This window comes from Bidens hawaiensis, unplaced genomic scaffold, assembly GCF_021521415.1.
Source record: "Bidens hawaiensis isolate Kalapana, Puna unplaced genomic scaffold, B.hawaiensis_p1.1 tig00064611_1, whole genome shotgun sequence".
NCBI classification, from domain to species: Eukaryota; Viridiplantae; Streptophyta; class Magnoliopsida; order Asterales; family Asteraceae; genus Bidens; species Bidens hawaiensis.
The window spans coordinates 43,030-62,652 of record NW_027506557.1 but is presented as its reverse complement, the minus strand read 5'-3'; the positions used below and the strand labels follow the sequence as shown (position 1 = coordinate 62,652).

The window sequence follows — 19,623 nt, the reverse complement described above, 5'->3', positions numbered from 1 at the left end:
TGGAATGATCGAAGCAGTAATATATAAGCAAGCACAGTCTCTATGCTTGGAACACTTAACTGAAATTTCAATTCAGTTTGAGAATTACAACTGGTATTCCATTAACACAAAACATGATCAATCATGTCTTATGCCCAAAATTTCAACTTTTCACTATGAATCATCATTGTAGAACAGTAAGTTAAATTGAGCAATTGGTTTAAGGTGATATAAGAGATCAAAATCCAGTTCAAATTGAAATTCATTTTAAGTCATTTGGAAAGATCTCAACATGGGATCCGATTATCAAATTACTGTCACACCATTTCTTTTCCAGCCTTATTATGACTTAAGTTAGGTTGACACTAGGTGGAAGCACTTAACATGATTCTTATAACCTTCGTGATATGCTTAAGATTCAATTAAGAGCTTGATTTGGAATGGTTACACTTTGGACTTCAGGTTGTTCCTAATCTCTTCTCAAAGCTTATTTGGCTTTCCCCAATCACCCCAATTTGACTTCAACCCCCTAATTCCTTGATCAAAATATTTATTTACTTAAGCAGTCATATTTATATATATATATATATATATGAATGTATGTATATTTATATAGATATCCGACTTTAGGTTGAACGTTGGACTTACAAGCCATCCGGACTTACATGCCTTACATTCAGAGTGTTTAGAACTTATTTGAATGTCCCATTCCTGTAGTTCCCTTGGTGCCCCTTAAAGTCAAGATATTTTATTTATACGTAATAATTTTTTTTTAAAGCTCATATTTTATTTTATAAAATTTTGATTTTGATATACCAAGACAGCAACAGGCTCGTATATGATCGGGTAATCACCTTTCTACCTATCATTCGGAGAGATCTTTAGATGAATCACCACATCAAACTTAGTGCAATTTTTAGGTTTGTATCACATCAGTCACTACACTCATGGGAAGATACCACACGAATTGTCAATTTGCTGAACAAAAATCCTTTTAGCTTTTAATCTATGGGTTAGGATATTAGACAATATACTATCATTTCCCATTTTAGATTGGATTCGATTTCCACAGAAATAGTTTCTAGCTTCTTTGGAGCTAGGAACTTGGATAATATTATCATGTCTCTTATGAAATATTCACCGAAAACAGTGTTGCTTAGTCAAAAACTTTTACCATTTTAAAAACCATTTCCTTTTGAATGTTCAATTAAGAAATATTGATTTTCAAAAACAGTGTTGTCATTTAAGCATGTTTAACAAGCACAATTATCACAGTATCAAAACACATTCATTCAGACAGTAGAAATCATTCAGATAATCACATGAGTCTGTCGAGCATGCTCAGAAGTTCATCGAGCATACTCGAAAGTCACTCGAGTAAACTTAAGATTTATCATTTCAAGTATTGTGCTCGAAAGACTTAGCTAAGTGCTCGAGCAGTGTACTTGTGCTTGAAATACTTCAAAAAATTTTCACAACACATGTCCATGCTCGACCACCAGTAACACATCATTTGTGCTCGAGTTACCTGAGTAACCTCAAGTATGGTTTGTTTGTACTCGAAGAGCATTAGACACACCATGCCAACATAGAATTATGCTCGAAATACTTGAAAAAGGTTTTTCAAGACAGAATTATATGCTCGAGCAGCTGAGCTATGATATCCGTGCTCGAATGACTTAGAATAGTTTTTCAAGAGCCTTTGATTGTGCTCGAGGAGCAACAAGCACACTATCAAGCACAGATCATGCTCGAAGTACTTAGAATCACTTAAATACATCATGCAAGTACAGATCAAAGTACCAAAAGCTGTAATTGGCAGTGATATAAAAATTTCCATACAAAGATAGTAACACACATGATTCATGCAATTTGAGTAATCATTCAAGCATAGCAATTTATCATGCAAACATTCAAGGCGAGTAACACAGATAATCAGTAAGCACCTCACTTAAGCACACATCCTAAATCAAACTTTATCAGCATTTATCATTCCTAGGCACTTTAACAGAAAATGAAACCTGGTTTGATCTAAAGGTTGGTAAATAAATCAGCCAAATTATCAGATGTTTCTACCCTTTTCATTTCAATTAAACCTTTTTCCTGACAGTCCCTAATGAAATGATGTCTAATTTCAATGTGCTTAGTCTTAGAATGTTGGACTGGATTCTTAACAATAAACATAGCAGTATTATCAATTAAAATAGGTGTAAGTAAGAAATTCAGACCATAATCCAGCAGTTGATTTTGAATCCATAGAACCTGTGCACAGCAAGCAGAGGCAGCAATATACTCAGCTTCAGCAATAGAGATTGACACTGTAGTTTGCTTCTTGCATTGCCAAGACACCAGCCTGTTCCCTAGAAACTGCATCCTCCAGAGGTTGATTTTCTACTCATGTTGCAACCATCATAGTCACTGTCTGTGTAGGCCATCAAATCAAAGGAAGGGTTCTTTGGATACCGAATCCCCAAATCTGGTTTTCCCTTTAGATATCTAAAGATCCTCTTAACTACTAGCATATGTGAAACCTTGGGTAGCTTGAAATCTTGCATAGACACACACAGCAAACATACTATCTGGCCTAGATGCTGTGAGATACATCAATGCTGGTCACTGCTCCCCCTTTTCATCAATTACCATTTTCTCATGTGTGTCCATTGGTGTGGAAACTGTCTTGAAGTCTTGGCACTTGAATTTGTTAAGAACCTCTTGTACATACTTTGATTGATTAATAAAGCATCAGCTTTCTGTTGCACTTGAAGTCCAAAGAAGAAATTCATTTCTCCTATTGAGCTCATCTTGTACTTGGATTTCATTACCTGCTCAAACTCTTTGCACATCTATTCATTTGTGGAGCCAAAGATAATGTCATCCACATACACTTGCAGCAGCAGATCTTTGTTTCTCCTTTTGTAGAATAGAGTCTTGTCAATTGCTCCTCTGCAGAAACCATTTTCCAACAAATGATTTGACAGCTCATCATACCATGCTCTTGGTGCTTGATGTAGTCCATACAATGCTTTGCTGAGCTTGTAAACTTTGTTGGGATGCAATGGATCTTCAAATTCAGGAGGCTGAGTGACATAGACTTCTTCATCAATTTTTCCATTTAAAAATGCAGATTTTACATCTAGTTGATAGACTTTAATGTTCATTGATGCTGCATATGCAAGAAAGATTCTGATAGCCTCTAGCCATGCAACTGGAGCAGAAACTTCTTCAAAGTCCACTCCTTCTTTCTGTAAGCATCCTAGGGCCACCAATCTTGCTTTGTTCTTGATTACAATTCCTCTTTCATCTTCTTGTTTCTGAAAACCCATTTTGTACCAATAGCATACTTACCTCTAGCTTGTCAACCAAGTCCCATACATGTAAGTCTCTAAATTGGGCTAATTCCTCCTACATAGCATCTACCCAACTGTTGTCTTTCAAAGCTTGGTTAATGTTCTTTGGTTCAACTTGGGATAAGAAGCAGTCATACAGGCAGATGTTTGCCTTTTCAGAAGAACTTCTTGTCACTCTTTCATGCAAGTCTCCTATTATGTTTTCTGCAGGGTGGTTTCTTTCCACAGATGTGGTCTGCACAACTTGTTGTGGAGACACTTCTGTCTCTAGATTTGTCATGTTTAACTCAGCAGATTCATCTTCAGTTCTCACTTGAGATTCTTCATTTGCTTAAACTTGATTGATCTCTGATGATGATGCTTCGTTTGACCCAAATTGTAGAGAGTCAAACAAATACTGAAACCTATATTTAAATTGACCTATTTCTTCAGTCTGAACGAGTTGCTGACTTTGAATGGGTTCACTTTCTACTTCACTTGGTCCTTCATTAGACACTTCCACTGCATCATCTTGTCCATTCATATCAACTTCAGCAGCTTGATGGTTGTTTCTTTCAAAGTTAAATCCATGAGATTCAGGAGCAACAGATGACCATAGCTTGTCCAGATCAACTTGCCTTTGTTTTCCTTTATCTTCAAAGCTGGTTCTGTACATGCTATCATCCATATCTTCATTATAGATTTTGAAAGATTTGATCATCTTTTCCAAGTCAAACAGCCACTTGGGTCCTTCAACATTGTTAAAATGGTTTTCATTGAATATTATATCTGAAGATTCAATGACCACCATGTGCTCCTTCATATAGACTCTATGAATGAGATGAGTAACCCATAAAGAAACATTCCAGTGATTTTGACTGGAATTTGTTTAAATAGTCCATTGTATTCAACAGTGAGCATCTGCATCCAAACGGCTTCAAGAACTTCACATAAGGCTTTCTTTTGAAGATCACTTCATATGGAGTCTTGTTTTGAGCTTTGTTCAGTAGAAGCCTGTTCTGCACCTAACATGCAGTGTTGATTGTTTCTGCCCAAAAAGTGACTGGCAGATTTACATCAGCAATCATGGTCCTTGCAGCTTCAATCAATGTTCTGTTTCTTCTTTCTGCAACACCATTTTGTTCAGGAGTTCTGGGTGCACTATATTGTTGAAAGATTCCCTTAGAAGTGCAGAATTCATCCATACTTCCATTCTTAAATTCTGTCCCATTGTCACTTCTAATGACCTTTACTTTCCTTTCAAGCTGATTTTCCACTTTGAGCACATAGGATCTGATCAAATCTGAGGTTTCATCTTTCTGCCCATAAAGTATACCCAAGTAAACCTTGAATAATCATCAGTGATCACCAGGCAGTACCTTTTCTTTCCAATACTTGGAACACTTACTGGACCAAATAGATCCATGTGTAACAGTTCCAAGACCTCATCAATGGTGTTTATCATCTTGCTCTTGTGTGAGGATTTGTGTTGTTTTCCTTTTAGGCAAGATGTGCATTTTTCTTCTAGCTTGAACTCTCTAGTGGGAAGGCCGACAACATGTTCACCTTTCACTAGCTTGTTCATGTTCTTCATATTTACATGACACATCTTCCTATGCCACAGTGTGGTCTCATTTTCAGTGGCTTTGGAAACAAAGCATGCACCACCTCTAGATGTAGCAGTATTCATTCTTAGCTCATAGAGGTTGCCATTTCTTGGAGCCATCATCATGATCATTTCAGTTGGAATCACAAACTCAGGCTTCAAAATCAAGCAATGTTCATCATTAAAGGCTACCTTGTATCCTTTATCACAAACTTGAGAAATGCTGAGTAGGTTGTATTGTAGTCCTTTAACATGCAACACATTCTCAAAGGATACTTTTTCATTTGTGAGTGTTCCTCTTCGAACAATCTTCTCTCCATTTTCATCACTCCCAAAAGCAACTGGCCCTTCATATTTTCTTTCATAGTTGATTAAAGCACTTTTATCACAGGTCATGTGCCTGGAACATCCACTGTCCATATACCATAAGTCATTTCTGTTCAAGGACTGTTCCTGCACATACACATAAAACAAGATTAGTTAGATTCTGATTTACAAACTGTAACAATTTGTAATTCAGTGTCAGTTGAAGATTTATCAGGAGTTGGAGCTGGAACTGGAAGTGGGTCTTCATACACAACTTCACATTCTTCTTCTGATTCTGAGTCTGACCCATCCTTCACAACTTGTGACTTGATTAAATTTTCAGTTTGCTCAATCACATAGATCTTCTTTTCAGTCACCTCCTTCTTTGTCTTCCATTGGAACCCTTTTGGTTCATACCCCTGTTTCAATAGAAACTTTTCATCACCATTAAGGACTCCTGGTCTTATCTTTGCTTTTCCCTTATTCGTTGACCTTTTGTTCTTCTCAGCTTTATGTGACACTTTCTCATTTTCCTTGATTTTCAAAATGGTCTTGAGTTTCTTTTCTAGGATCTGCTTTTGTTCCTTACTACCATATGGACTTCTATTTCCACTCAAGTATTTCTCATACATTTATTTGTAACTCTTCATATCAAATCCACTCACCACATCAGGAATTTCAAAGGTGTCCTCAAGAATCCAGCAAGAATCAGTGTGATGTCCATAGGCATCACATTTCTTGCACATGCCATTGCAAAACTTCCCATATCCTCAAGCAATTGCTGGTCTTTAATTTTGTCACTGTGTTTGGGAAAGTCAAAGCCTAAAGAGGTCTTTGGACACAAAGTGTTGGAAAAATCCATCTTGATTGGCTCACTGATGTTAATTGTTTGTGGATACTTTTCTTTGACAAAAACAATTTTCTTCAACTTGGATGGAGTACTTGATGAGGTTCCTTCTTCTTCTCTTGAGTGTCTTCTCATTGGCACATAATCAACATCCCCAATATCAAATAACTCATGGTTAGAGAAAACTGGATAAATTTGGTGGATGTGACTGATCATAAGAAGATTTCACAGTTTCTTCTGTTCTTTTCTTGATATCATGTTATGGTCTTGCATAGATGTCAAACACCACATGTTCTCTTCTCATCTTCTCATAATGCTTTTTCAACTTTGGAGTCATCTTTGGTAGAAGAAGAATCTTATCACTTTTCTTTTTGCTTGATCCTTTCTTCTTCTTGCCCTTAAATGACTTAGAGATTCCACAGCTGCAGTTGCTGTCTTCACTGGAGTACTCACTCCACTTCTTTTTCTGTCCTTCCAATTTTTCATTCTTCTCAGTCTCCGGTTCCTCACTCTGCTTTACTGCAAACTCTCCAATCTTGTCCACAAACACACTAGCATATTGCTTCACAAACTCAGCCTTATCATCAAAAACATTCTTGAATTGTTTAAGGTATTCATTTCTGCTCTCCTTGTCTACTTTCAGTGGGTAGCTATAACAAAAAGGTGGTGGCACCTTTTTATACTTCTCTTCCTTAGTCATTTTATCAACATAACCCACTAAATTTCCTGTAAAAACAAGGTTCTTTAAGAATTCCATTTGAATCAGTAATTCAGCATTCTTCATTTTCTCTTCTGCATACATCTTCTTCAACCCTTCAATTTCAATTGTCATTCTTGATTGGGTTTGGTACGCCATCATACAATCCTCTTCAAGCCCATTGCTTTGACTTTCATAAGTTGCTTCACTTGCTTCATAGACATTCAAGAAGACTTCCTTTTTCCCACACTCAGGTTTCCACTTTCCAATCTCCTTATTTAATTTATCAATGGTAATAAGAAGATCGGAAATTGAGATATCAGATTGTACCTGAGCGTTTGAGGATTCAGCCTTGTCATGCACTTTGCCCATAAATGCAACATTTTCCTTCTCTATTTCAGTTGCATGATTGCTCAAATCAAATTCCCCATCCTGTGGCACCCTAGTTACAGCAACATTTCCCTGGTCTCTCTGCTGATTCACATTGTTCTAATTACTTCTGTTTTGATTTGTGTGAACCTGCATTTGATTGTTTCTTTGAGGTTGAAATGTTTGTTGAGGGAGTCTGTTTGGATTCTGATAGGGGTTTTGGTTGGTGATCTGATTTCTTTGTTGCTGGAAATTCTGATTCTGGTTCTGGTAGAATTGATTATGGATAACTTGATTTCCAACCTGCTTTGGCATGTTACACTCTCTGGCAAAATGTCCAGGTTATTGACAATTATAACAGATGGCATTTGATTTGTCAAAGCCGATTCTTTCATTCGGTCCATTGAAGCTTGTTCTTCCAGTCCTGTTATGCAACCTTTTGCTTCTCACAGCTAGCATAGCTGCTTGCCACTTTATATCCATGTCCTCTAAATCATCAGCATCTATTTGTTCTAGATCTTCTTGCACAATGCTTGTGTTTATCAGATTCTTGGCCACAAAGGCATGATATGACTCGGTAAACATGGAGAACAGGGCTTGATAGTCTGTTCCTTGATTTGGGTTATGCTGTATAAATGTTGGCTGCCCATTTGCTGTAGAGGGGGTGTCATCTTCAATCAGCTGAACATTGAATCTTGATTGGCCACTTCAAGTTGAGCTTGTTTCTGATGGTTCCTCAATAATAGGCTGCCGGTTCTTGATTGAGAGGTTGTCCATTGGTGCTACAAGAGCATTGTTCACTTGAAAACTTGGCTAGTCCTCTCAAATCATATGATTTTCAATCATCTCATGTTCCGCAGCCTTGAGAAAGGCAATCACATCATCCAACTTAAAATTAGGAAAACCAGCCTTTTCTTTGATAAACTTGCTGGCAGTGTACCATTCACCGAACAAAGATGATAAAGCTTTTTGTTCAGATCAAAGTCAGAGATCTGCAAATCAGTCATTCTTATGTCGTTCACAATAGTCATAAACCTCTGCAACACTGATTTCAATCTTTCCCGGTCCTTAAACTTGAACCTGTCTAGTTGTTGCTTTAGTCTGTCTTTCTTGATGTCCCTTAATTCAGTATTCCCTTCAAACATTTCGATAACTGCATCATACATACCCTTTGCAGTCTTATGATGATTAACAGTTGTCAAAAATCTCCCAAGAAAGCCCTAACTTCATCATAGACAAAGCTTTATCATCCTGTTTCTTCATTTTTAGCTCAACGGTGGAAGTGTTGTTTGCAGCTGTTGAAGGAACGTAGTTTCCTTCAGTGATGAAAGTCCAGAGCTCTTGGTCGTTGTAGTTCACAGCTGCTTCGAAGAGCACCTTCCATTTGATGAAGTTTTCTTGTCCTAGCAGTCTTGAAATCTTGTTGGTGGAGACTTCTTGGTCTTCCATTTCAGCAGATCTGGAATTTGCAGTAGTGAAAACAGAGTAAAGCTTCAAGCTTTTTCACAACCTTCTGTCCCGTGGCCTTCAGCGAGCTTACTCAGTCGAAAAGGTTGACAAGAACACACCGACTTGATTACCCAAAGGCCTGTTGAATATCCCGACAGAATCAGTATATCTAACGAGTGGGAATGAAGGAGTGAAAAATAGCAAACACAAAACAATAATAGATAAAAAATAAAAGCTCATTCAAAGACAAAGATTCACTGTATTTAATATATCATTAATGGAACAGTGAAAGGAATGTCTAGGGTTTCGTGTGACGGCGGCGGCGGCTGTACGAGGAAACAAATAGAATATTCCTTTTAGAATGTTTCTCGTATTGTGCGTCGTTATCCGTGTGAAAAACCGTGCCCTAAATGGAAACCTAGGACCCTATTTATAGACCCTGACATTCTTTCTAGAAGGTCATAATTATTACATAATGAAATACAAAAATAATACAAGTGTTGAGTTCTCAAGCAAGATAACAATCTTCCTCGAGCAAACTCACTATGCTAGGTATGCTCGATGAGTGTCCTCGAGCATACTTTACTTAGAATATCTTCAGTGAAGATATTCCATTCCAGCAGACTTCATCCTTCTTGACTAGTCCATGCTTTGCTCGAACTAGTCCATCGAGCAAGCTCATTCTTCTTGATGTCTTCAGTTATACTTATTCAGCAATCTTTAGCATGCTCGGATGTAAATCTTGCTCGGGAACTGAACTGTGCTCGAGGTCCTTGCTTTGATCACGTGACATCTTCTTATTGCATCCATGCTTGTCCCAATGTGCTCGATCATCCTGTGCTCATAACACTTGGTTAAAACTTGTAGGATCAAGCTGTTTGCTCGATTGGCAATCCATGCTCAAAAGAAGAATGCTTTTGCTTGTTGAAGTGTAGCTTGCACGAAGCCTTAACACTTAGAAGAATCAACCATTTAACGTTCTGAAGACCTTGCTCGAAGTAGTAAAACCATGCTCGATGGTCTATGCTTGCTCGAAGTCCATACTTAGCCGTTTTCATGAGGCGGTTGAGAAGATTCCAATCTTCCTTGTCATAAATCCAACCCAACAGAAATCACCAATCGCTTCGCGCCCCAAAATAATATCGTGTTTGGATCTTGCGGGTAGGACCAGAAATTTATCATCTTCAGTCCTTGTATGAGTTCCATCACTAAGTGTAACTGAGAATGTTATGACCCCTTTTGGATGCATAAACTCATACCCGAACGCGAACATAGGAGAGTGAATGGGCTTTAAGCGTGCTTTGTCTTCTTCATCGAGTTGCTCGAAGCATTGTTCGTACATAATATCATATGTTCTCACGGTATCGAAAAAGACTTATTAGGATCAATAATGTCCAAACAATGCTGTGATGATCAATGGCTGCTTCATGCATGGATCTCCTTTTACTTTCGAAAAAATGACTGGCTCGCTTTTCCACTCATCATCATCAATTTCCATTCGTTTATTTCTACGGATTGGTCTGCCTTGAATCATCTGAACATTCAAGTTTTTAATTTGCTTCTTCGGCGGACCTTTGTCTGCGTGAGCTGTCTATTTCCATGGACCTTGTCGCACGTTTTTCAATAAATATTCAAGTTTTCCAGACTTGATCCGAGACTCTATCTCGTTCCTTAAGCTTACACAATCATTGGTGTCGTGCCCAATATCGTCGTGAAACAAACAATGCTTGTTTGGGTTCAGGTGCGCTCACCGAGTTAACAGTTGCGGTTTCTTGAACTCAATGTTCTCTGTTGTCAAAATTTCAGACGGAGTTTTTTCTCAAAGGGGTCCAGTGTTATTGCTCTTGTTTTCCAGGTTTACAATCCTTCTGTTTTTGCCCGATAAGTAGCCTGGCATCGAATTGCTTAGAGGATCCCTCGGGAGGCTGGATCCTTGACCATATTGAACCCCTTTCCTCCTTTCTTTGGTGTTTCTTGTCCCAAAAGTTTTTCCGTAGCCGCGAAAACTTTGGCCGCCGACATGATACCATCTCAGGTTCTGGGCATTCCGTCTCTTCCGGTTAGGCAGCGAATCAGGTCATTATTTCTCACATTCTGCTTGAATGCTCCTCTTAACATATCCTCACTTATACCACCAATGTTCAGACTTTCGTTATTGAATCTAGTGATAAAGTTTTCAATGGATTCATTATCACGGCGGACCACATTTAAGATCTCTGAAAGGTTGCGTGTATGCTTGCGCTGCTGGCTAAAGTGTTGTGAAAACTTCGCCACCAGGTCATCCCAGCTCTTTACCTGTCCATTGGGAAGTTTCTCAAACCATTCCCTCGCTACCCCAGTCAAATTTAGGGCGAACATGTGACACCAGTAAGGTAGTTTCCACCCGCTAACTCCTCCAACCACGGTAAATTTTAATAGGTGATCACTTGGATCAGTCATCCCATTATACTTCCCTAGGTTGCTCGGTATCTTGACATTCATTGGGAAAGGGGCAGTACCAATCCGCGGAATGAATTTTAACTTCTCCGCAAACGCCGCCGGGCGGTAGGGCTTAGTGAAATCTTCCTCAACATCACTGCAGTACTCAGTGTGCTTTACTAGCGTCTACGCACAACTAGTACCTTCCCTACCGTATGCACGACTGTCTTCGCTCGCATACCCTCCCTCTTGGTAAGTAACATCTCTTTGTCTCTGTGAAGCATGACTCTGATCATACACGACCCTGCTGGATAGCACCCGCTGGGTTGGACGACCTCTGTCACGAATTCCCTCTTGTGGACGACTAGCTGACTGCTCAACATCTTCCATTTCTGGAAGATCCTGAGTTCGCCGAATGATCGGCGGAGGTTAAGGAGATGGTGAGTCATAATTCAGAGTTCTTGCCTGTAATTGATTGTTCTTCACCCTTCTTTCATACTCCTCCTTCAGCCTCTGTTGTTCCTGCTGGTACCACTCGTCCGGAGTTAATGTAACAGTACTAGATCTGGGTTGGTGACGAACTCGTGTTTCGTCACCTTCAAATCTGGGGAACTCTCTGGTTCTGTCTTCTAGAACCGGAGTTCAAGTGGTCTGGCGAGGTTCAACATCTTCAAACCTGGGAACTCTCCGGCTCTGTCTTCCATAACCGGAGTTCGATTGTTCCGGCGAGGTTCCACAAAAATTCGTCCAGCTTTGAAGACCAAATCTTTGAGGGTTTCAGTCCTTCGGCCTCTCGCCGGGGTGACTGTCGGTAATTGTTGGTTCTGACTCATCTTTCATATCACAAAAAACATCAAAAATCTTTCAAAAAAGCGTAAATTCTAGAAGAAACAGGATGGTGCCACTGAAGAAGCACAGAATCGAACTGGATAGTCCGAATCTACGTTTCCCCAAGTGTGAGTCTACTGACTGCTTCATGAGGTCAGATTCCAGCTAACTACCTGCAAAACCGAACACCGTGAGTCTCGTCACGGGAAGAACAAGATGGGGGGTATTCCCGTAACCACCCTTCGGCATGAGAATAAGTACTGTACTAATCGGAAATAAGTACGAATACAAGTAATCGCTCTGAACGTGTGGGAGTGAATGAATACCTCATGGAGATGATTCCAGTATTTATAGCCGAAGGTAAGGGGAATGTGATTGGTGGAGTTGTCACTATCAGGATATTTCATATCTTCCTGAATGGACACATGTCAAGCGCTTATTGGATGTGACAGCCTGGACACGTTGGGGACGGGTACCAGGTTTCCAGGTGTCACCTTTTCATTGGCTGATGTCGCTGTCAGATAATGTTGGGAAAATCTTCTAGAAGTAGTCTGTTACAACTGCTCTTCCATATCACGTGAGGACCTTGCGCGTATGAGGTCCTTTGTGTGGCCCGCGGGTTCCTTTCGCGGATGCTCAATGGTAATTCGCGGGTTGTGTTGGAGACCCGCGAGGCGTGTCTCTTGATCCGCGTGTAGTTTTACTACCCTACATCTGTAATTACTCTTTTCTAGTAGTGTATATTGGTTAAAAAATGCAAACAAATTACACACCAATATGTTGATAAATAGTTTTCACAATATTTTAAAAACCGGTTTTTTACTTATACCGGATTGAGCTAAAAAATGGTATAATCGGTTGAACCGGGTTATATCGGGAGGTTCAACCGGTTAAATAATTTATCTTATAATATCCTATAAATGCAACTTAAACTCTAAAAATAACCCAAAAGTAAATGATATCATAATAAAAAGTAATCCAAAAATTAATCCATACTAAAAATAGTAATCAAAGGCACTCACTTTTAACAAAATAGTCCTAAAGTTTATACTATTCAACGTTAATTGTTGGATTAAAAGTAATTTGAGAAAAATATGGGCCGTATATATAAAAAATTTCTCAAACTTAAAACCAGTTTGTCTGTAAAACCGGCATTTTAGAAAATACCGCCGGTTCAATGTTCTAACAAACCGGCCAAAAATACCGGGATCAAAATACCGCCATGCTGTGCGAAATCCAGTTCAACCGGCCGGTTCGAACCGGTTTTTAAAACACTGAGTTTTCAAGTAATAGCTTTTATAAATATTAAACCAGCAATTCTTTCATAAGAAAAAAAGAACATTTTTAATGGAATTAATGAATAAGGCATTACCCAATTATATTAGAAGAGAGATGGACAAGTTAAATAAAATATTTATTTTGATAAATACTTTTTAGTTTTTCAATCTATACCTTTTTGGAAAATAATTATTTTGACTGCACTATTTTGAGGAGGAAAAAACCCTTGAAAAATATAATGTCCTACAAAGTTGTGTATCAAATAATGAAAGAATTGTTTGAAAGGCAGAGACTAAAACAAAGGATTTACCTATCGTGTTGGCCGACATCTTAGAGGCTTGATAGTGGTGGCCGGATTTCCACCCGAAAACACAAGAACAAGGAGAAGTTTGCAAGTGTGATGTTAGTGCAAAGGAAAGCCCATTCGTATGGAAAGCAACCCGTCTTGTCGAGTAACCGGGATTCCAGGCACGAATGCTTTTGAGTGAAAGGTCACTGTCGGTGGACTGCAATCGGAGTGAAAGGTCCTTGTTGATTCCATTTGATATCTTTTTTATTTCGTTTTGTTTTTCTTTCTAAAATCTTTCTTAATCGTTTTATTTAAAAAAAAATGAAATACAACTCGTAACGTTATTTTGACGTAGATTTTACTTTAAAAAGACACACACACTCAAAACCAATAAAGTGTAAATTGTTTTTATTTAATTTAAATATATATTTAAAGAAACATGAGGTGAAGCCGTTTGACTGGTCCAAGCAACAAAAAGATACAACGCCCTACGCTCATTTTTCCCCCACGCAAGCGCCCAAAAACGCTCACATATAATGACGTGCATGCCGTTTTTTTAGTTATTGTGGGCTAACCAGTGAGAGTTCATAAGCAAAATCATATATATTGTAACACAAATCGATCCCACATATCACCAACCGGGAAAATCAAGTTACTGTAAATTGTTTTTATTTAATCTAATCTTTTTTAAAGAAACATGAGGTGAAGGTGTTTGACTGGTCCACAAAATAAAAATATACAACACCCCACACTCGTTTTTTGCCCCAGGCAAGCGCCCAAAAACGCTCACATGTAATGATGTGCATGGCATTTTTAAGCTGTTGTGTGGGCCAAGGTGTTGGCCCACTACAGATGCCCTAAGGCATATGTACTGCGATTGATCATATTATGTTACTCGTAGGTTGACAGATGAATTAGACAACAGTCTACAAATTTTATACAAACACAAAGACAAGACGCATTTACCAGATTAATTATATATGACCCATAAGGCCATACGTGTCACCTGAACGGCTGCATGGTCTATGTGATTTAGGGCCGTCCAAACCGCTCGACGCTCGAACTCGCTCGCCGCTCGCTAGTAATTTGCTTGGAAAATGCTCGTTCATTTTTCGCTCGATTGTAAACGAGCCACTCTGCTCGGTTCGGTTTGTAAATGAGCCAAGCAACGAGCAAAGGTCTGCTCGGTTCGGTTCGGCTCGAATATTTTTAATTTATTTTATATATAATTATATTATGAACAAATATATAAATATCTAGACAAAACACATAAAATATAAGTATACAATTTTTTAAACCCTTTTAAATTTTTCCTATTCCGTTAATTTTATAGTTTTATTAGTTCGATTCAAGTTTTCAGAATACTAAAAGTTTGTTTACATGTTCATTATATCTCATTTCAAACTTCTTTCTCCTAAAAATTTACAACCTATTATACGTTTTTCTAAAAACTACTAATTTGTTTACAAAATATATTATTTACAGTCTTCAAACTTGTTTCTTATTGAAAATTTTAAAGTGACAAAGAAATAAAAAAATGCTCGAAATCGCTCGATGTTCGGTCGAAAAATGCTCGGTTCGATTTTGGCTCGTTTCGTTTTTCGCTCGGTTCGAATTTTAGCCGTTCGGTTCGGTTGTAAACGAGCCAAGCAACGAGCAAGCCTTCGCTCGGTTTGGCTCGGCTCGTGAACAGCTCTAATGTGATTATTGTACTTTAATCCATGTTTATCTCTCATTAATACCGTGTTTATCTGATTGTTGTATTTTTATTTGTACAAAAAAAAACTACTGTCTGCTCTCTAACTACTTCAATATGTATTCTTGTTGGTAGTCATGATTTTCAACACCCCCCCCCCCCCCCCCCCCTCCCCGGCCTTCTTGTTGGTGTAACTTTTCCTTCAACAGTATTATGCAATTAGGTTCTTTTAATTATCAATGAAAGGTGATAATTAGTCTTATACAGTTTACTTTTATGGTATTACTATTACTGTATCAAACAAATGACCAATTTGAATGGTTTCAAAGTTTCAAACTAAAGCATAAACACCTCATAAATCAAACTTTAAAAAATAAATAAATAACCAGATGAGTGTTTTAATAACAAGACCTATGAAAAAAACAGTTGTGTAAATCGTTTGGTTGGTTTTATCAGATGAGATTAAATTAAAAAATATATATATATATATATAAATAATACCTAAACTTATTAAGGTTCACCAGTAATCACCACAAGAGCATACACCATTACTAAACCGATGAAACCGATTAGCATCACGCAACACAATCTCTCTTCCAAAAACTTTAGATATATGTTTAATCGCGTTATGACAATCACCACAAACCCGAAGATTCTTTATAACCCGGATAGTAGTACCCGAAGGCGTATTTAACAACCCGAACGCGATCGCAAGCTTCTCACTATGATAATATAAAGACTTCACTTGTTCTTCTTCTTCAACATCTAACAAAACATAATCAGTATCAGCAACATATCCATCTTCTATAATCAATTTCATCATATCCTCAATTTTATTATAAATTTTCTCAAATTGCGGGTGTGACCAATCATCGACAACAAACACATGATCTTGACTTTTTATGTTGATCCAACTAAACCCTGGGTCCTTTTTAACGTTCTTGCGGGTCATTGTTTTCCTGGCCTCGGCTACTTTACTCCATTGATTTGAAGCAGCATAAATGTTTGATAATAGCACGTAAGCCGATGAGTCAAACGGGTCGAGTTCGAGAAGCTTTGTTGCTACTCGTTTTCCTGTTTCCATATCACCTTGGACCCTGCAAGTAACCGAAATAACAGAAACTTAAGGTCCAAATTCATTATTTTGGGGTTTTTTTTTTTTTTTGTTCCAAAAGTTTCAAGCCCAAATGACGAAACCAATAAAACAGAAACTGAACCGAACCCATCGAAAAAAAAAAGAAACAAAAAAACGAAACCGAACGGTTTTCAAAAACCCAAAAACAAATTTCAGTTTTTGGTTTAGTTTGAGCACAAAATTGGCCCATTCACACCCGTACCTGCAAGCACCAAGTAAGGCTCGATACATCGAACCCGAAGCTTCATATGGCATTGTTGTAATCAACTTCTCGGCCTCTTTTACCTGCCCGCCTCGGCCTAACGCATCAACAAGACATGAGTAATGCTCAATTTCCGGTTCGATACCATAATCTCTGACCATCGAGTCAAAATACACGTACACTTCTGATATTAAACCCGAGTGACTACAAGCCGAAAGTACTCCTATAAACGTGACCCGATCAGGCATCAAATTCGGGTTAGATTTTAAATCATTGAAAAGTTCAAGAGCTTGTTTTCCATGTCCATATTGAGCTAACCCTACCAACATAGCATTCCAAATAACAATATTCTCGACACGGGTTCGTTTAAACAACCGATACGACTCGTCTATGTTGCCACATTTCGCATAAAAGTCGATAAGCGACGTGCTGACATAATCATCACCACCACAATTTGACTTAATTGCGTTAGCATGAATCTGTCTTCCTTGCTCTAACGCGGTTGAATAACAACACGCTTTAATTAGTGTAGCGTAGGTAAACTCATCAGGAAACACACCCGACCGCACCATCTTGTGGTACACAACAAGCGCGCGATCCCCGTCTCCGTTTTCTACACACCCCGAGATCATAGAAGTCCATGAAACCTCATCTGGAGACAGTATCTCATCAAACACTTGGTGTGCATTGTTCATATCTCCACATTTTATATACATATCAAGAAGGCTGCTACTAAGGTATAAATCGGGACCCACCCCAAGCTTAACCGCATACCCGTGAATTTGCCTCCCGGGTTTTAAACTTACCCCAAACACGCACGCTTTAGCCATGGTTGCTAATGTTATCTCATCTGCTTTTTCACCATTTTTGTGCATTAATGTAAAAAGCTTCCATGCTTTATTAATATTATTCTTGTTTATATATCCAAACATCATCGCATTACATGACCCCAAATTAACCCTGTCTTTATTACCAAAAAGGGTCTCCGCGTGTTCCATTTGCCCATTTCTAGAGTAAGAATCAACGAGTGTTGTGGAAACAAACGTGTCGTTATCGAGCCTGTTTTTTATAGCGTGAGTGTGAATTTGTTCGGTTAAAGGTAAATATGAAGAACATGATCTTAACATGCTTGCTAATGTGAAATGGTCGGGTTTGAATCCTTTTTGTAGCATATCTATGTACAAGTTAAAAGATTCTTCTAAAAGTCCGGTTTGTGCATAACTGTTGATCATTGAGTTCCATGAAACAAGATCGGTTTCATCCATTTGAAAGAAGACTTTGCTTGATGATGTTAAGCAGCCCATTTTTGAGTACATGTTAATAAGACTATTGGAAATGTTAATATTGTTTTCAAAACCTGATTTTATTGTCGTCGCATGAATCTGTTCGCCCAATGTTAGGTCGCCAAGTGGCGCCACGGAAGACAGAGACAAGATGAATGTGACTTCATCTTTCTTTATGTTTAACCTACTCACATCAAGAAAGCACTTAATAGCAGATTTATAGTCACCAGATTGGTAATGTTGTGACATGATTTTGTTCCAAGAAACAATCTTTGAAACTTCATCATCGGTCCAAGATAACTTAACAGCGTACGCTTGCAACTGCTCTTTTAAAAACTCATTATCATCAACATCAAATGCGTTAATAACACACCGCAAACTACCAACATCGGGACGCACAACTTCACTCCTATGAAAATCTGATAATAAACTAACCGCTTCATTTAGAAACCCTGTTTTCACATAGGCTTTCAGCATCACATTCCACAAGACAGTATCTCGATCACATTCCTCCATGTCATCAAACATCAACCGAGCTTCTTTCACTTTCCCAAACTTGATGTAAATGTTAACCAGAGCTCCAGATATAAACACCTCGGATTCAAACCCTAATTTCACAGCAAACCCATGAACACCTTCAGAAGCCGCAACATAACTCGACATCAAACACAGCTTCAAAATCGGAGCAAAAGTCATTTTTGTCAAAGAAACATCAGACGATTTTACTAAAAGTTTAAAAAGATGAAAACCCTCTTCTACATTTCGGATATCAGGATCATTACAGGAAGCATAGGCGGAGAAAATCGAGTTCCATGTAACGAGGTCTCGTTGAGGCATTTCATCGAACAGTTGGCGGGCGATAATTAAATCTCCGCATTTTGAGTACATGTTGATGAGATTGTTAGTGAGGAAGCGGTCGGATGTGGTGTGGCCGTGGGTTATGATGAGGGCGTGGATTGATTTGCCGAATGGTAAGTTGTTCCGGGAGATTGCAGTGCGAATGAAGGGGAACCATGGTGAGTTTGAAGAGGAAGATGTGGCAATGGCGGCGTAATGGTTTCGGTTGTTTTGGGGAGGGGAATTTGATCCCGGAAGAGTGGCGCTAATCGGGCATTGAAACGGCGGACGGCGGAATTTACAGTGCCGTTGCATTTAAAGGGTGGAGACTAGTTTTCCCTCCAAATTAAACCCACTGTGTCCCCATAACAAAATTGTAATATCCGGAAGTAGACTTTGGATTATAAAAAAGGGGCTTTATATAATCTTTATCTTTACTATATATAATACAGGATTTATGGGCAAAAGTAAGAGTATAATTTTAAGAGATTTACAATCCATTAAACACATGGTACTAGGGGTGTGCAACGGGTACGACCCGGATCGTTTACATGGAACCCGGACCAGAACCGAAACCGAAACCGTTTACATGGAATTTTGAAACCCGGAACCGGACCATCTACAAATGGGTCGGTCCGGGTTTTGAAACGGGTTCTACTGGACGGGTTGGCGGTTTTCACGGGTTAGACCACATCCAGCGTCGCTTAGCCGTTTAGCTGTATTCTTCATTTATACTTTTAGGGTTTCTAGATACTTATAGACTAACTTAACCAGTAAACAAAGAGGAACTTTTATGGAGCAGATGATAAAAGTATTTTAACCATTAAGTTGAAATTAAAGAAAGATAAAAATTATAAACAATAAAGAAATGAAGTTTGAACCATGAAAATTTAAAATATTAATGATTTATAAGAACCATAATATATAAAAGATGCATATGTCTCACCAATACATGTTTAAATTTTTGAAAAACAGGTGTTTGAGAAAAGCATAGAGAAGCCGAAGACGGGTTTCACGGTTCCGACTTGGGTCGCCGGGTACAACCCGGAACCGACCCGTTACCCGTTTCAAGCTGAAT

At 38.5% G+C, this 19,623-nt stretch overlaps 1 protein-coding gene across 1 annotated transcript; it reads right to left on the bottom strand.

The window, feature by feature from the left end:
* Positions 1-15,605: 15,605 nt before the first annotated feature.
* On the bottom strand, positions 15,606-18,860 carry LOC143618169 (pentatricopeptide repeat-containing protein At4g33170-like). Its single transcript, XM_077090472.1, has 2 exons — positions 16,426-18,860; positions 15,606-16,185 (listed from the first exon to the last, which is right to left on the bottom strand). Exons 1-2 carry the CDS (start codon positions 18,858-18,860, stop codon positions 15,606-15,608), a joined length of 3,015 nt encoding a protein of 1,004 aa, XP_076946587.1.
* Between the last annotated feature and the right edge of the window lie 763 nt (positions 18,861-19,623).